Source organism: Leucoraja erinacea, chromosome 18, assembly GCF_028641065.1.
Source record: "Leucoraja erinacea ecotype New England chromosome 18, Leri_hhj_1, whole genome shotgun sequence".
NCBI lineage: Eukaryota > Metazoa > Chordata > Chondrichthyes > Rajiformes > Rajidae > Leucoraja > Leucoraja erinaceus.
Window position 1 is genome coordinate 8,510,399 of NC_073394.1, and position 14,187 is coordinate 8,524,585.

The 14,187-nt window shown below is 42.2% G+C and overlaps 1 protein-coding gene and 1 long non-coding RNA gene across 2 annotated transcripts in view; one reads left to right on the plus strand and one right to left on the minus strand.

Annotated features, from left to right (window-relative positions):
• The window catches only part of qser1 (glutamine and serine rich 1), a 72,378-nt gene extending 60,374 nt beyond the window's left edge, over positions 1 to 12,004 (minus strand). Inside the window, exon 1 of the mRNA XM_055649233.1 lies at positions 11,683 to 12,004. Coding sequence (XP_055505208.1) covers positions 11,683 to 11,798 — 116 coding nt within the window. The 5' untranslated portion in view covers positions 11,799 to 12,004. The remainder of the gene's footprint in view (positions 1 to 11,682) is intronic.
• LOC129705621 (uncharacterized) overlaps positions 11,825 to 14,187 on the plus strand; it is a 72,159-nt gene continuing 69,796 nt past the window's right edge. The window contains exon 1 of the long non-coding RNA XR_008724925.1: positions 11,825 to 11,936. This is a non-coding gene — a long non-coding RNA (uncharacterized LOC129705621). The remainder of the gene's footprint in view (positions 11,937 to 14,187) is intronic.

Genomic DNA, 14,187 nt, shown 5'->3' on the forward strand with positions numbered 1-14,187 from the left:
CTGCACGCCCACAGAAACCTACATCTATTTTTACTATACTAAACAAGACGTTTCGGGTCGGGATCCTTCAGCATTTTGTGTCTACATTTGATTTAAACCAGCATCTGCAGTTCTTTCCTACACATGTAATGCTGTGGCTTTATAAGGCACTGGTCAGACTGCATTGAGTATTCTGAGCAGTTCTGGGCCCCATTTCTGAGGAAGAATGTGCTGACTTTGAAGAGGGTCCAGAGGAGATTTACGAGAATTATCCCAGGAACGATTGGGTTAACATATGAAGGCACTAGGCTTGTACTCGTTGGAGTTTAGAAAGATGTGGGGGGACGGGCTTCATTGAAACTTAATGAATAGTGAAAGGCCTGGATAAAGAGAATGTGGAGAGGATGTTTCCACTATTGTGAGAGTCTAGGACCAAAGCCTCAGAATAAAAGAGGGTACCTTTAGAAAGGAGATGAGAAGATATTTCTTTAGAAGGTGGTAAATCTGAGGAATTCATTGCCAGACTGTGGAGACCAAGTCAATGGATATTTTTATGGCAGAGATGGACAGATTCTTGATTGGAAATGGAGTCAGGGGTTATGGGGCGATTCAGGAGAATGGTCGAGAAGGAAAGATAGATCATCCATGTTTGTATGGTGGAGTGGACCCGATAGCCGAATAGCCTAATTCTGCTCCTAGAACTTATGAACTATGAAAATAGCACGAAGATAAAAGATTAATAACTATGATCTAACTAAGTGGCAGCGCAAAACGTGGGATCAAATTATCTACACTTCTGCTTTCTTCCCTCCAGTTCCTCATTAGTTCCTCATCAATGTTTTGTCGGGGGGTGGGGTTGGGTGGGGGGGGGGGGGGGGGGGGGAGGGGGGGGGGGGGGGGGGGGGGGGGGGGGTTGGGGGGGGGGAGGGGTGTGGGACAGGGTGGGGGGGGCGGGGGGGGCGGGGGTTGGGGGGGGGGGAGTGGGGGGGGGGGGTGGGGGGGGGGGGGGGGGGGGGGGGGGGGGGGGGGGTGGTGGTGAGGGGGGTGGGGGGCTTCTCGACTGAATTCCAAAATCTTCCCTATCCTTGGGCTCACTGCTTTTTTTCTTGGCAATGTTATAAACCTTTCTCTTTGATCTGGTATTCTAACTTTTGAGACCCACAGTTGGAAATTTTCAGTGTTATCATTGTTTTGCCTTAAAAGGGATATTTTACTTGTAAACTATGTATTAGTTAATTTAAATGTAACTACTGCCTGTTTATAACCATTCCCTTTGAATGTAGCTTCCCCATCTACCACTGCCAATTCAAACCTCATGTCTTTGTAGTTTGCTTTGTACCAAGACCCTGGTTTTAGATTAAACAATCACTTTCAATCTTTACATAAAAGTCTATCGTATTATGATCACTGTTTCCAAAAGACCCTTTCCCTATCAGATTTGCATTCCAATTGCACAATAATATACTGAAATAGCCTATTTCGCCATTGGATCCTCAACACATACTGATCTTGAGCACATTTCATCAACTTAACCACCATACCATTACAACTAATCGGGTTTATTCGGTCTACAAGCAAAGTCCTCAATTATTATTTTATTGCTGGTTATGTGCATCTCTGATTTTTTGATTTGTATTATGTTCACCAATGTTTCCCACCTCTTCCTGTTCTTCAAATAAACTGGTTCTCAGCTGCCTTTATTTTCAGGCCATCCCACTTTTCCTATTTTGCCAGTCTGCAATGTTTCAAACACAACCTTAACCTCTTTACAACATGTCTCAATAACGATTATTAAATTGTATCTATTTATTTCTATTTGTTCCATTAATTTACTTACCTTGTTGCAATACCTATGTGCATACAATGCATATTGCAACAACAAACTAACACACTACACGCCCAACCCCAGCCTGCCAGAATTTCTCAAATTATCAAAAAACATCCAAAGAACTTCAGTATCCTTTATCCAAATCAAATTTAAGTGAAAGAAATAGACATGAATCCATTTGCAGCTATCAGTCCAATGTGTTTATCCAAGCAGCATAATAACTGTGGAAAGATTTAGTCATAAAATATTCAGTTGGTTCTGCAAATCATTATAAGGCATTTAATTCTGAATTGTGGTCAAGTTGACATTTAGTCATAGAGCAGGCATTTGCCACTTTACCAATGTTAAAATACGAAATGTGGTTCTGTTAATCAATTAACACTTGTGAATTTTGATGAAAAGTTTGCTGAGATTGCAATTCACTATTTACAAATCCATAATATCTAGTTTAAAGGGATTCTTAAGGCACGTCTTGTTTTTTATTAAATTACTTCTGAATTGTGGAGGGGTTTAAGTTTGTAGAAGTCTGCTAGCTTACAATAAATCAGCATATAGTATTATATTCAGGTATATGGATGATTCCCAACAAATTTGTTCTTGCTTTAAACTAAAGCAGAGAAATAACAGGATTCACACAAAAACATAATCTCCCTTTAGGATTTTTAAAGCCCATTCCTTACTTTATGCTTTGGAATTGATCCAGAAGAAGGGTTCCGAACCTAAACTTCACCCTTTTTCTCCAGAGATGCTGCCTGGCCAGCTGTGTCACTCCAGCACTATATCTTCAGTATAAACCAACATCTGCAGTTCCTTCCTACACATTTTATAAAATTAATTTCCACATACCTCTCCCCCTGGTCCAATCCTTCCCTACCTACATCCAAGACACCTCACACGCTCTTCGTCTCTTCAGTTACTTCCGTTTTCCAGGCCCCCACTCCTTCTTCTTTACTATAGATGTCCAGTCACTCTACACCTCCATCTCCCACCAGGAGGGTCTTAAAGCCCTCCGTTTCTTCCTTGACCGCAGAACCAGCCAATTTACATCCACCAATACTCTCCTCCGCCTAGCAGAGCTGGTCCTTACCCTCAACTTCTTCCACTTCCTCCAGATCCAAGGCATAGCCATGGGCACTTGCATGGGGCTTTGCTATGCCTGCCTCTTTGTAGGGTACGTCGAACAATCCCAGTTCCAGGTGTACATAGGCCCTATCCCCAAACTCTATCTCCGCTACATGACGACTGCATTGGTGCTACCTCCTGCACCCATGCAGAACTCACTGACTTCAACTTCACCACTAATTTCCATCCTGCACTCAAATACATTATCCTTTCCTAAATGTGCCAATAGTATTGTCTCCCTTGCCACTCCATATCGTAGCAAGTTCCAGGTTTATATCAATAATATAAATTTTACGGAACAAATATCCAATGCCTCCATTAATCCACAATCAGAAACTACGTTTCTTGGGAACCAGTATAACCAAATTAATGTTGTTTTTCAATTCTCAGCAAAACCTTTTTTTTTTTTTTTTTTAAAGTTAATAGAAGAATGTGAAACCTACCATTCGATAGTCCAGTCCTTTGATAACTTACTAGACCAAGTGCCGACAAGAAATAATACTCAGATTTCACATTATCTTCATACACAATACATTTTCTGAACATGTCATTTCAAGAGAAACCCACCATCTGTAATAATTTAAAAAGAGGAATGTATTGAAATTTTACCATGGCCATTGATATTTTGAATTCAGTTTAAATAATCCAAACATAAAATCCGATTTAAAAGGAGACCATGAAAATGTCATGAAATCAATTTGGCTTACTATTTTTCTTTAGAGAAGAATACCTTTCTTCTTTACCCCATGTAGCTATTGTGTGAACACCATCAATAAGGACTTTAAGTAGCCTAGTTAGCTACTAATAACTAGAGCCAGGATATTTCCATAAATACTTTGTTGACATCGGAAGTATTGGATAAGTCAAGCAGCTCAACTATTGCTCAGTTGTTTACATCTTCACTTGCTGTACTTTGGCCAGAAGGAATAAAACACTTCTTCTGTTGGTGACTTAAGTTTTATTCCCCAAAATGTTGCATTAGCCTAGCTCGAGGACTTCATAGAATTGCCAAGCACATACATAGCTTGTTTCCAAATGTCAATCACCTAGTTTCCAATGTCATTAAAATCCTCAGCGTACCATCACTTGTGCAGTTGTTCAAGGAAATGGCTCCCAAGATTCCGCTTCCTCCTCAGCCCGTTTTGATTAGGTGGGGTACATGAATCTCTGCTGTGCTATGCTGCAAATTTTGAAAAGATAAAATCGTCAACTGTTTTGAAGAAGAAGAATCTGCTGCAGTCAGGATCGTCAGTGAAATCATGCAGTAAAAGCAACTCCACCGCGATCTTGTGTTTATTGCTTCCAATTTTGCAAACTTCCTACAAGCTATCACTTCCCTTGAGAAACGTGGCGAAACATTAATGAATAACTTGCTGGTTTTCAACAAAGTAACGGACAATATTCGTAAAGTTCTTGGCGTTGTAGGTAAAGACATACACGGAAGATGTGAGAGAGTGATTTTACCTAACAAAGATCTTGAAGAAATACAAAACATAACTAAAATTCTCAAAGGTGGTTGTAATACACAAGATATCAACATGAATATAGAGTCGGTAGCTTGTTTCAAGAATGCACCAGTGACTCAACTGGGGTAAAAATAAGTTTTTCACAACTGAAGCATACTTTGTCTGACAGACGGCATAGTTTAACACCAGATAATATGAAAAGAAAATGCTAGTAATTATGTACAATCAGGCAACTTTGGTCATTTAATGAAATATACCTTTACATTATTATTTTTAACCACATTTTTGGTGGTGGAAATAAATGCCTTTTTTTGTCATAAATGCCTTTTCGTAATTTTATTATGCCTTTTTGCCTGCCTATTTTAGAGTTTTTTAGTGCCTAAACATCCTCGCTCTACTTATAACTATAATAACACTAACTCTATTCAGTTTAAGGCAGTGCTACCATCTCAGGGTAATTAAGGAAAGAATAAAAATCCAGATCGGCAGATGATATCACATCTCAAGAATGATTTAAAAAAAAATTAAATCGGACTTTACGGATCAATGAATTGCACTGGGAAACACTTGAATCAATCCCTTGGCAGAAAAGGAACAAAGTTTCCACACAAAATTCCATCCTTTATTGGTTCTGTGTACACAAAGAATAAAACCCCAATTTAAATTGGGGTTTTGTTCAGCCTTTTACATACAGATTGATCTTCCAACAGAGTACATCTTTAAGATTTGAGATTATTAACTAGACAATTCTTAGAAAACAATGAAATAAACCAAAACAATGCCCCTCTCTTTTTAGGTGTTGTTTATTTATTGTCACATGTACAAGAGATATATAGAGAAAAACTGCCTTCTATCCAGTTGACTCGTACTAAACACAAGCACAATCAAGCCATACATAAACAACATGTAATCAAGGCAAAAAATACTACAGTACAGAATACACTGTTATAGCATTACAGTTACAGGGAAAGTTCAAATTAAAAAGTACAAGCGTAACAATAAGGCAGTTGGGAGATTGCGATTATACCCTAGTTTAAGAGAGTACCGTTCAGTAGTCTGACGACAGCAGGGAAGAGGCTGTTCACAAATCTGGCTGTATGTGCTTTCAAGCCAATGTATCTTCTACCCCATTGCAGAGGAGAAAAAGGGAATGACCAGGGTGAAAATGGTCCTTGATTATGTTGGCTGCTTTCCTGAGGCAGCATGATGTGTCCATGGAGTTGATGAGTGGGGAAGCTGGTTTGTGTAATGGCCCGAGTTACATCCACAACTTATCGTCTTGGGTAGTGCTGATAAGACAAAATGCTGGAGTAACTCAGCGGGACAAGCAACATCTCTGGAGATAAGGAATGGGTGATGTTTTGGGTTGAGACCCTTCAGACCATCGAAAACCATGGTTATAAAACCATGCTGTGATGCGTCCAATAATATGTTTTCTGCGGTGCATCTGGAGTAAATTGCATTATTTACTGTATTATTACTTATTTAAACATGCTATTTACATTGAGTGATGCAGAGGCTGGTGGCGGGGGGGGGGGGGGGGGGGGGGATGGTTAGTGTGTGCGTGCCACAGCAGGTGCCCCCCCCCCCCCGCAGCTGCGCGTAGAGGGGACGAGACCCAACGGGTCCCCCTTGTTTAGTAGAATTTAAATTCAAATAAGTAATTTGAAATTTTAAAGTTATTAGTAATAACTGGATTGCTACAACCCCAATTTTTTCACTATTGTCGTGCGGAGGATGAAATGTGTCACCTGGAATGGTCTTTGGGCAATTCTTAAAGACAGTCTGAAATTACCCACCATGTTACACAGTTCAAGTCCTTTCCCACATGCCAAGATAGAAAAAAAACTCAGCACAGCCTAATTAAATTTCACCTGATCCAACTAAATTCTTGTCCAATGTGCAAGTCAAATTTAAAGGAGGAAAATTAATCTGGTAAATTTGCATTAATACTCAAACCCAATATTTAGACTACAGAGCTTTACAATTTTGTGAAGGATTTGCATCTAATAATTTGGATGATTTAGATATTTGTGTGATCCACGAAAATCACTTAGCAAAACTTGATGAGATTCTAAGCATTTTAAGGTTGGCACGAAACCAGAGATGGATCTTATCATCCAGAATTCAGCTTTATAGTCAAATGACAATCTTTATACTTGTAAAACTCTGATCTTGAATGTGTATTTATGTGTGTGTTTGTGTGATGTTCGTGTGTGATTTACATCTCCTCGAAAACACGATGCGCTAACGGTAAAATGTTTACATATTCCGATAGAGATTTATCTCATGATTTAAAAAGTCGTCTTATCTGAAAATTTGATTCATTATTTCTTGAGTTTTTAATTAAAATTGTTCACAAACTGAAGTTAACAAACTGATGATGTCACAATGGCTCTGCTCCTCACGGCCCGCTGCGCACTGTTTTCAACGCACAGCCTGCAGGGCACTGTTTTCCACGAGCTGCGAGTTACGTTACGCAGTAGACTCGCACTTGGCCTGCTGTCCGATAGGCCCCGCCCAAAGCCCCAGCCCCCCCCCCCCCCCCGGGCTCTGGATTGAAGCCGCGGAACACGCAGTAATTTGGTTGGGCTTCCGAGGTCTTCCGTGGTCCACTGAGCACTCCAAAGGCCCGTTAAGTATCCGCGCTGCCCGCTCGCCAAATTCAAGTCCGCCCTCTCACTCTCTCTCCCCCCCCCCCCTCCTCTCCCCTCCCTCTCCACCGCCCCCTCCCATTCTCTCCACCTCCCTCCCCAACCACCTCCCTCCACTCCCCCCCTCCCTCTCTTGACGCGCCTCCGAGGTGGGGTCTATGCGTCAGTGGATAGGGCGGAGATGTGGTAATAGGAGCCAATGAATAATATTAATATAATATCAAAGGGGGCGGTTAGTGTGGGGGGGTTAATGTGTAGGGTGGTTAGGGGGGGGGGGGGGGGGGGAAATGGTGTGTGTGTGTGTGTGTGTGGGGGGGGGGGGGGGGGGTGGGTGGGGGGTTTGAGGTGTGTAGGTGAGGGGGGGCGTGTGGGGGGGGGGGGGGGTGTGGTGTGGGGGGGTGTGTGGGGGGGGGGGGGTGAGGGTGGTGGTGGGGGGGGGGGTGTGGTGTGGTGGGGTGTTGGTGTGTTTGGGTGTGTGTTGGTGTGTGTGGGTGTGTGTGTGTGGGGGTGTGTGTGTGTGTGTGTGTGTGTGGGTGTGTGTGTGTGTGTGTGTGTGTGTGTGTGTGTGTGTGTGTGTGTGTGTGTGTGTGTGTGTGTGTGTGTGTGTGAGTGAGATTCAGTAGGACAGACATTCTTTTCAAACTTTTGTTATCTCCAGTGAGATCTTTCTCTTTATTGAGAAACCAAGATCACCCAAGGTTCGTCGTCCACATGACCAAGCTAAAGGTGAAGTCACAACATATTAACAGTGCATCTATATACTTAAAAGTATGATCTTGGATGTGTATTTATATGTGCATGTGTGTATAATCACATCTTCTCGAAAAAACAATGCGCTAATGGTAAAATATTTACATATTCTGGTAGTGATTTTTTCCCGTGGAGTCTGAAATCGCCTTATCTGTAAATGTCATGCTTTATTTCTCGAGTTATTACTGAAAATGTTCAAAAATCTGACAAAACTTTGAATTTAAAAACTACTTTCGCCTATGACCACAATGGGTCTGCATGCCCTTCTTCCTCATGCTGCGAGGGACGTCACCACCACCCCCCCCCCCCCCCCCCCCGACCCTCTCCCTCCTCCCCGTTATTCAAGACTCAGCCCTCCCACCCCCGCTCCAAAAGACACAGAAAAAACGAGCAAGCCCCACTCGCCGGCCGCCCAGCTCGCCGAGTCCACGTCCCCCCCCCTCTCTGCCCTCGTTGAGGGGATGGGACTGAGCTGTCGGATCCTCCCTCACTCTGTGCCCCCCTCCCTCTCCAGCTGCGCCTGCGAGTTGGGGGTACGCGTGAGTGGATAGGGCAGGGGATGGGGTAAAAGGAGCGAATGAATAATATGAATATAATATCAAGGGGGGGTGGTTAGTTTGGGTGTGGGGGGTGGTTAGTGGGTGTGTGACACGGCAGGCTCTCCCCCACCCCCCCCTTGCAACCGCGCGTTGAGGGGTCGGGACCCAACTGGTCCCACTTGGTCTAGTGTATCTTAAAATTCAGAAATTATATCTTCTGGAAATCTATGAGAGAGGCTGAATTTCCATAACAAAATATTGATATGGAGAAGGCAAAGAATTCTGCAGGAATTTGTGTAAAGCTTAACAAAACTACTTAGCATTATTACAATCTTTCAGTAATTTTGCAGAGATGTTTTAGAGTTGAAAGGGGGAAGTAACGTTCATGCAAAAACTTGTTCAGGGATGCAAAAGTCTTGGAATTCTTTTTGCTGATGTAAATTTATTCCTGTTACTGACAGATTTGGTTTTTTATAGAACACTAAAGAATTTTTGAATAAAAGTTGAGCTTTACTAGAAATCAAAATCACAATAGATGTATTACATCAGGGTAGACTGCTGGTGATAGAATAATATGATCACACAAGCAGCAAATTGATGCCAATATTTAAACAGTTCATTGCCACAATTTATTTTGCATTGCAGGCCAGGTCAACACCATTCCAAAGCTTATTTTCTAATGGCTGATTTTAATTCAAATCCCTGGGACTGGCATCCAAGGAGAACAGCCAAGATTTACAGAATAAAATCTGGACTTATTCTGATTACAAGAACCAAAAGCTTACAAAGCAATCAGGTTGACAGAAATTGATAGAGCAATTCACTCGGGCTTTTCTGGCACATTAATAAAAAACAAACCCAGTTGAAGCTTATAACCATTTTTTTTAATTTGCAGTATTCGTGACCCTCGCATTTTGCACTTGTCCTGCCTTATTTGCTACCTATCAAAATCAGGGATGCGGTCATAAAATTCTTCATAACCACCAACATTAATGCAGGTGTGTTTCAAATTGCAAATCTCACAACCTTCCCTCCATGGTGACTAGAAGTGTATCTGTATACTACCGAGGATGAAGAGATGGAAGGTAGGATTAGGTTGGAGAGCTGATTATCAACCGGCAAACTTGGCTAAATGGTCTCCTTCCTAATCGGGATTTTCTTCTGATTCTACTTTGTAATTCTAACAACTTTGCGAGAATCACATACATTTTCATAATGCAACAAGCCGTTCAGATCAATTGATTTGTCACACGCACAGATTATACACCAGAAAATAACAAAACCTTGACATGCTGTTGCCCAAGGAGAAATCTTTCAAATGAGATGGGACAGAAGTCCTGTCCCATAAATGTAATCATGTAATTATTTCAGCACCTCCAAAATCCACAATTTCCACTTCAGAAGAGAAGGGCAACAGGGGCATGAGATCTCCACTAATTGCAGATTCTCCTACCAAATCTCATTTTGACTTGAAATCTAGGCATTTATTTTCATCATCACTACATTTATATCTTCAAAATACCTACCCAGCAGCAATACCTTCACCACAGGCACTGAAATAGTTCAACTCACCTCCTTTAAGGAGAATTAGGGATGAGTAGTAATTGCTGGACTTTGCCTGTGGCATCCACACCTTGCCAAATTAAGTTTTAAAACTTTTTTTTCAGAAATAATTTAGAGATTTTCACTGGCTAAATTTTAGTCCCCAATTGGTAATATTAAAGTTATCACATTCTGTGGGGGTCTTGCTAAGCACAAAATGTTTGCCACATTGCTTTCATTACAAGAAATAGAACAAAATTAAAACGGTGTATAGGGCTTTGGAATACATCGTGGTTGTTAGAAAATGCAAAACAATGAAGGCAATTAGCATTGCTGCCTCAGCTCAAGCGACCCTAGTTTGATCATGACTTGGATGCTGTCTCTGTGGAATTTGCATATTCACCCTGTAACTTAATGCTCTGGTTTATAGACAATAGGTGCAAGAGTAGGCCATTCGAGCCAGCACCGCCATTCAATGTGAACCGCCATTCAATGTGATCATGGCTAAACATCCCCAATCAGTACGCCGTTCCTGCCTTCTCCCCATATCCCCCGACTCCGCTATCTTTAAGAGCCCTATCTAGCTCACTCTTGAAAGTATCTAGAGAACCGGCCCCTACCGCCCTCTGAGGCAGAGAATTCCAGAGACTCATAACTGTGTGAAAAAGAGTGTGTTTTTTTCTCATATCCCAGAGATGTGCTGTTAAGATAGCTGGCCAGTTAAATTATCCCGTAAAGTGCCAACAAACAATAAAGGGGTGCTAATGGTTGTGGGAGAGAATGAGTTGTAGGGCTACAGGTGAATGGATTGATGGTTGCATTTTGCCAGTACAGATCCTAATTGACCGAATTGCACTCCTTCTGTACTATAATTCTTAACCAGAATAAAACTTTGTAATACAATTATTTTTCCAATAATAAAAACCTACTTTTTCGTCTAAAAGTAGCAAAAAAAGATTTCAGCCTCTATATCTCTGCATTAAAAAGTAATTGCAAGAACCATAATGTAAACAATTAAAACCACACAACTGGGGAGACAATTAATTAGCCACCGTAATCATCCGACATAGAATTTACGTGGTTGACTTGTCAATTTAATGTAAATTGACGTCAACCAACCTGTCTGCCTCAGGAACAAAGTTGAAAACATACGAACGATGTATCCTTGGATTGCGAGCTGTTAACTTAAGTTAACACTTGAATTTTCTTGCAAGTCCCGGCAACAGAACTCGTGTGATTCCTGCAGACCACGCCCACTTTTGCAAACTTAAAATATTTTCCACTCTTATCAACAATAAAAAGGCAAACACCAATTGCTGAGTTTGCACCAAATAGCTTTCATAAGCAGTTTGTAATCGATGCAGAATTAATTCCACTTTTTTTTTTTAAATACACAAAAAAGGCGACAAAGAGACAGTGGAAACAAAACAATCTTGCTGAAGGCCCTGCTCTTCGCCCTGTGCGAGAGCCGCTTTTCAACCCTCCCCGACCTCTGCGGACGTGTTATCAATGGAGATCACTAGGACAACAATCATTTTTTAAAGATTTGATGGGACAAGATTAAAAATAATTAACTTAGAGATAAAGGACTAAAAATGCACGGAGAGATCAGCCTCGGACTACCCTGTGCGCTGGACACCGACACTTGGGATTTCACGGGGGGAGGGAAAGAGGAGAACTTTGCACCAGGCCCCGAAGCCCCCTACTCGATTTTTCCTCTCGCCGATGTGTGGTGAAGGGAGACATGTTCGACCCCCTTTGCGAAACACACGCGACCGACCAGGCCGTCAGTGTTCCCTCACCTGGACTTGACGCCGCCACCGCCGCCGCTGCTGCTCCCCGTCCGTTCGTACGGCCACGCTTGCCCACCAGCGACGAGCGGGTCGGTGAAGTTGGCCGCCGTGTAGTTCCTGTCCATGTTCCGAGTGCGCGAGCGGGCGGGCGCGCTCGCGCTCCTGGCGGGAGGCTCGTCCCTCACATGCCTCGCGTGGCTGGCGGACCGTTGGGAACCGCCGTTGTGGCGTTAGCGCGGGCCCTGGAGCTGCCTCGAGACAGGGTGAGCGGGCGGGAGGGAGAGGGAAGGAGAGTGGTGGGGGGGAGAGAGAGAGTGAGGGAGGGGGAGAGAGAGAGAGAGACGGGCCGGACGTCCTCCAAATCTACACGGCCTCACTTTCTGATTTTTCTCTCTCTTTCTACAACGTTGGTCGCTCCCAGGATGCACCTCCTTCTGCTCCAGACCACAGCAAGAGCTGGCGTAAGGGAAGCCTAAACGCGTGAGCGTAAGGAATTGGGGAGGGACAAGGCTGTGGCTGGTTATTGCCTGATTGTCCAGGCCCACGGTGCCGAGGCATGTTTGTCCCATTCCTCTTCTCACATATGCACATCCTGGGTGTGTGTTGATACTGAGATGATGTATAGACCCACAGCGCAAGATTTGGTTGCTTACCAAAGCTTTAATGTTTACGAAGGAACTGCAAATTGCTGGTATTAAACCGAAGATAGACACAAAAAACTGGAGTAACTCAGCGAGGCAGACAGCATCTATGGGGAAAATGAATAGGTTCCTTTTCTCCAGAGATTCTGTCTGTCCCGCTGAGTTACTCCAGCTTTTTGTGTCAAAGCTTGAATGTTGACTGGTCTCGTAATGATAGTTGATTTCCTAGTACCACAGTATCAGAAGATATTAATGCTTAATTTAATGATAGCTCAATAATACTGGGCCTGCTAATGTTGATACCTGCTATTGGTAATATTGCTTAGCACATACTACGGCTTCTTAATGTTAGATTGTTTTGTCACATAATGCTTTAAATACCATGAATTCCTGGACCAATAGTACCAAAACTAGTCTGTATGAAGAATGATTGTTTGTTCCCCGAGTCCAGCATTTAATAATGTGACATTACTATGATATAGAAAGCGAATCAGTGTTTTGATCGTTCAGTCCTGCAGCACCAAGGATGGGTTTGATTGCTAACTAGAAAGGAGATTGCCAAATTATTATGGAACAGAAGCATTGTTCTATATCAGGGCAGTGGCAGTTCTTTGTGGAGTTTCCAGTAGTCCTATGCCCGCGCTGTAGAATAATAATGTTATCTTTGGTCTTTTCCTAATCCTTGATTCATAAATTCAAACAGAACTGTGATTTTGTTATTTTTCTTGCCTATTTTGTACTTTAACTTGCTTTAGGTGATTAGCCATTTGCATAATGGAATATAACACTGATGATGTGGCTGAAGGTTAAATATGTCAGCCACAGCATGTAAATGAGCAAAATATTTTCACTTCATAGATCATAATATTTAAATGATTTAACAAGTTGCAACTTTCTTGATAACAAAATATATTTTAAAGCTCATTGAGTCATGGAGAGAGACAGCATGGCAACAGGCCTTTGGCCCACCAAATCTGCATCGGCCTTCAAAGAAAATATGTCAATGGCAACTCATGCTGAGAAGAGATTCGATAGAGTTTATTGTAATTTGTCAGTCACAGCACTTTAGTCGCATGTATCAGGAATAGTATTGTCTGAATTGAGCTGAACAGTTCACTGCTGGTGACTGTCTTCAACTGTGACTCTGATGACAATTGATGAATCATTTGTACCTAATCTCTGCCTGTTGTAAAGCACAATTCGCCATATATTATTCGTGATGATAAACCAAAGGATGCGCTTCCCATGTGTGGTTCAAATAATCAAAAATTAATGATGATCTTGATTTCTTGAGCATTTATAATATTAATTCACGCGTTCCATTGAAAGGTTGTCTGTTTTCCATTTGTTATCAGGTTGATCTGCCTGTCATATGATATGACTGATTCATGCTTGATAGATTTAATTTTGTTTAGAGATACAGCATCGAAACAGGCCCTACGGCCCAACGAGTCCGCACTGACTAGCAATCCAAGCACTTTTAACACAAGCCTATACACACTAGGGACAATTTACACTTATACCAAGTATACAAACCAAAGCCAATTAACCTGCAAACCTGCACATCTATATAATGTGAGAGAAAACCAAAGATCTCGGAGAAAACCCACACGGCCACGGGTAGAACGTACAAACTACGTACAGACAAGACAGCAACCGTAGTCGGGATCGAACCCAGGTCTCTGGCACTGTAAGGCAGCAGCTCTACCGCCCGAATAAGATAATCTTATTTTCTTTATATCTCAGTTAATTTATAATCCAAGAGATAGTAATGCTGGGAAAGTGGAAGAAAATAATCCTAAAGGTATGTTTTAAGAATCATTTTAGAAGCAGACAAAATTAGAGCAAAATATAAGTTTTTGAAGGAATCTCT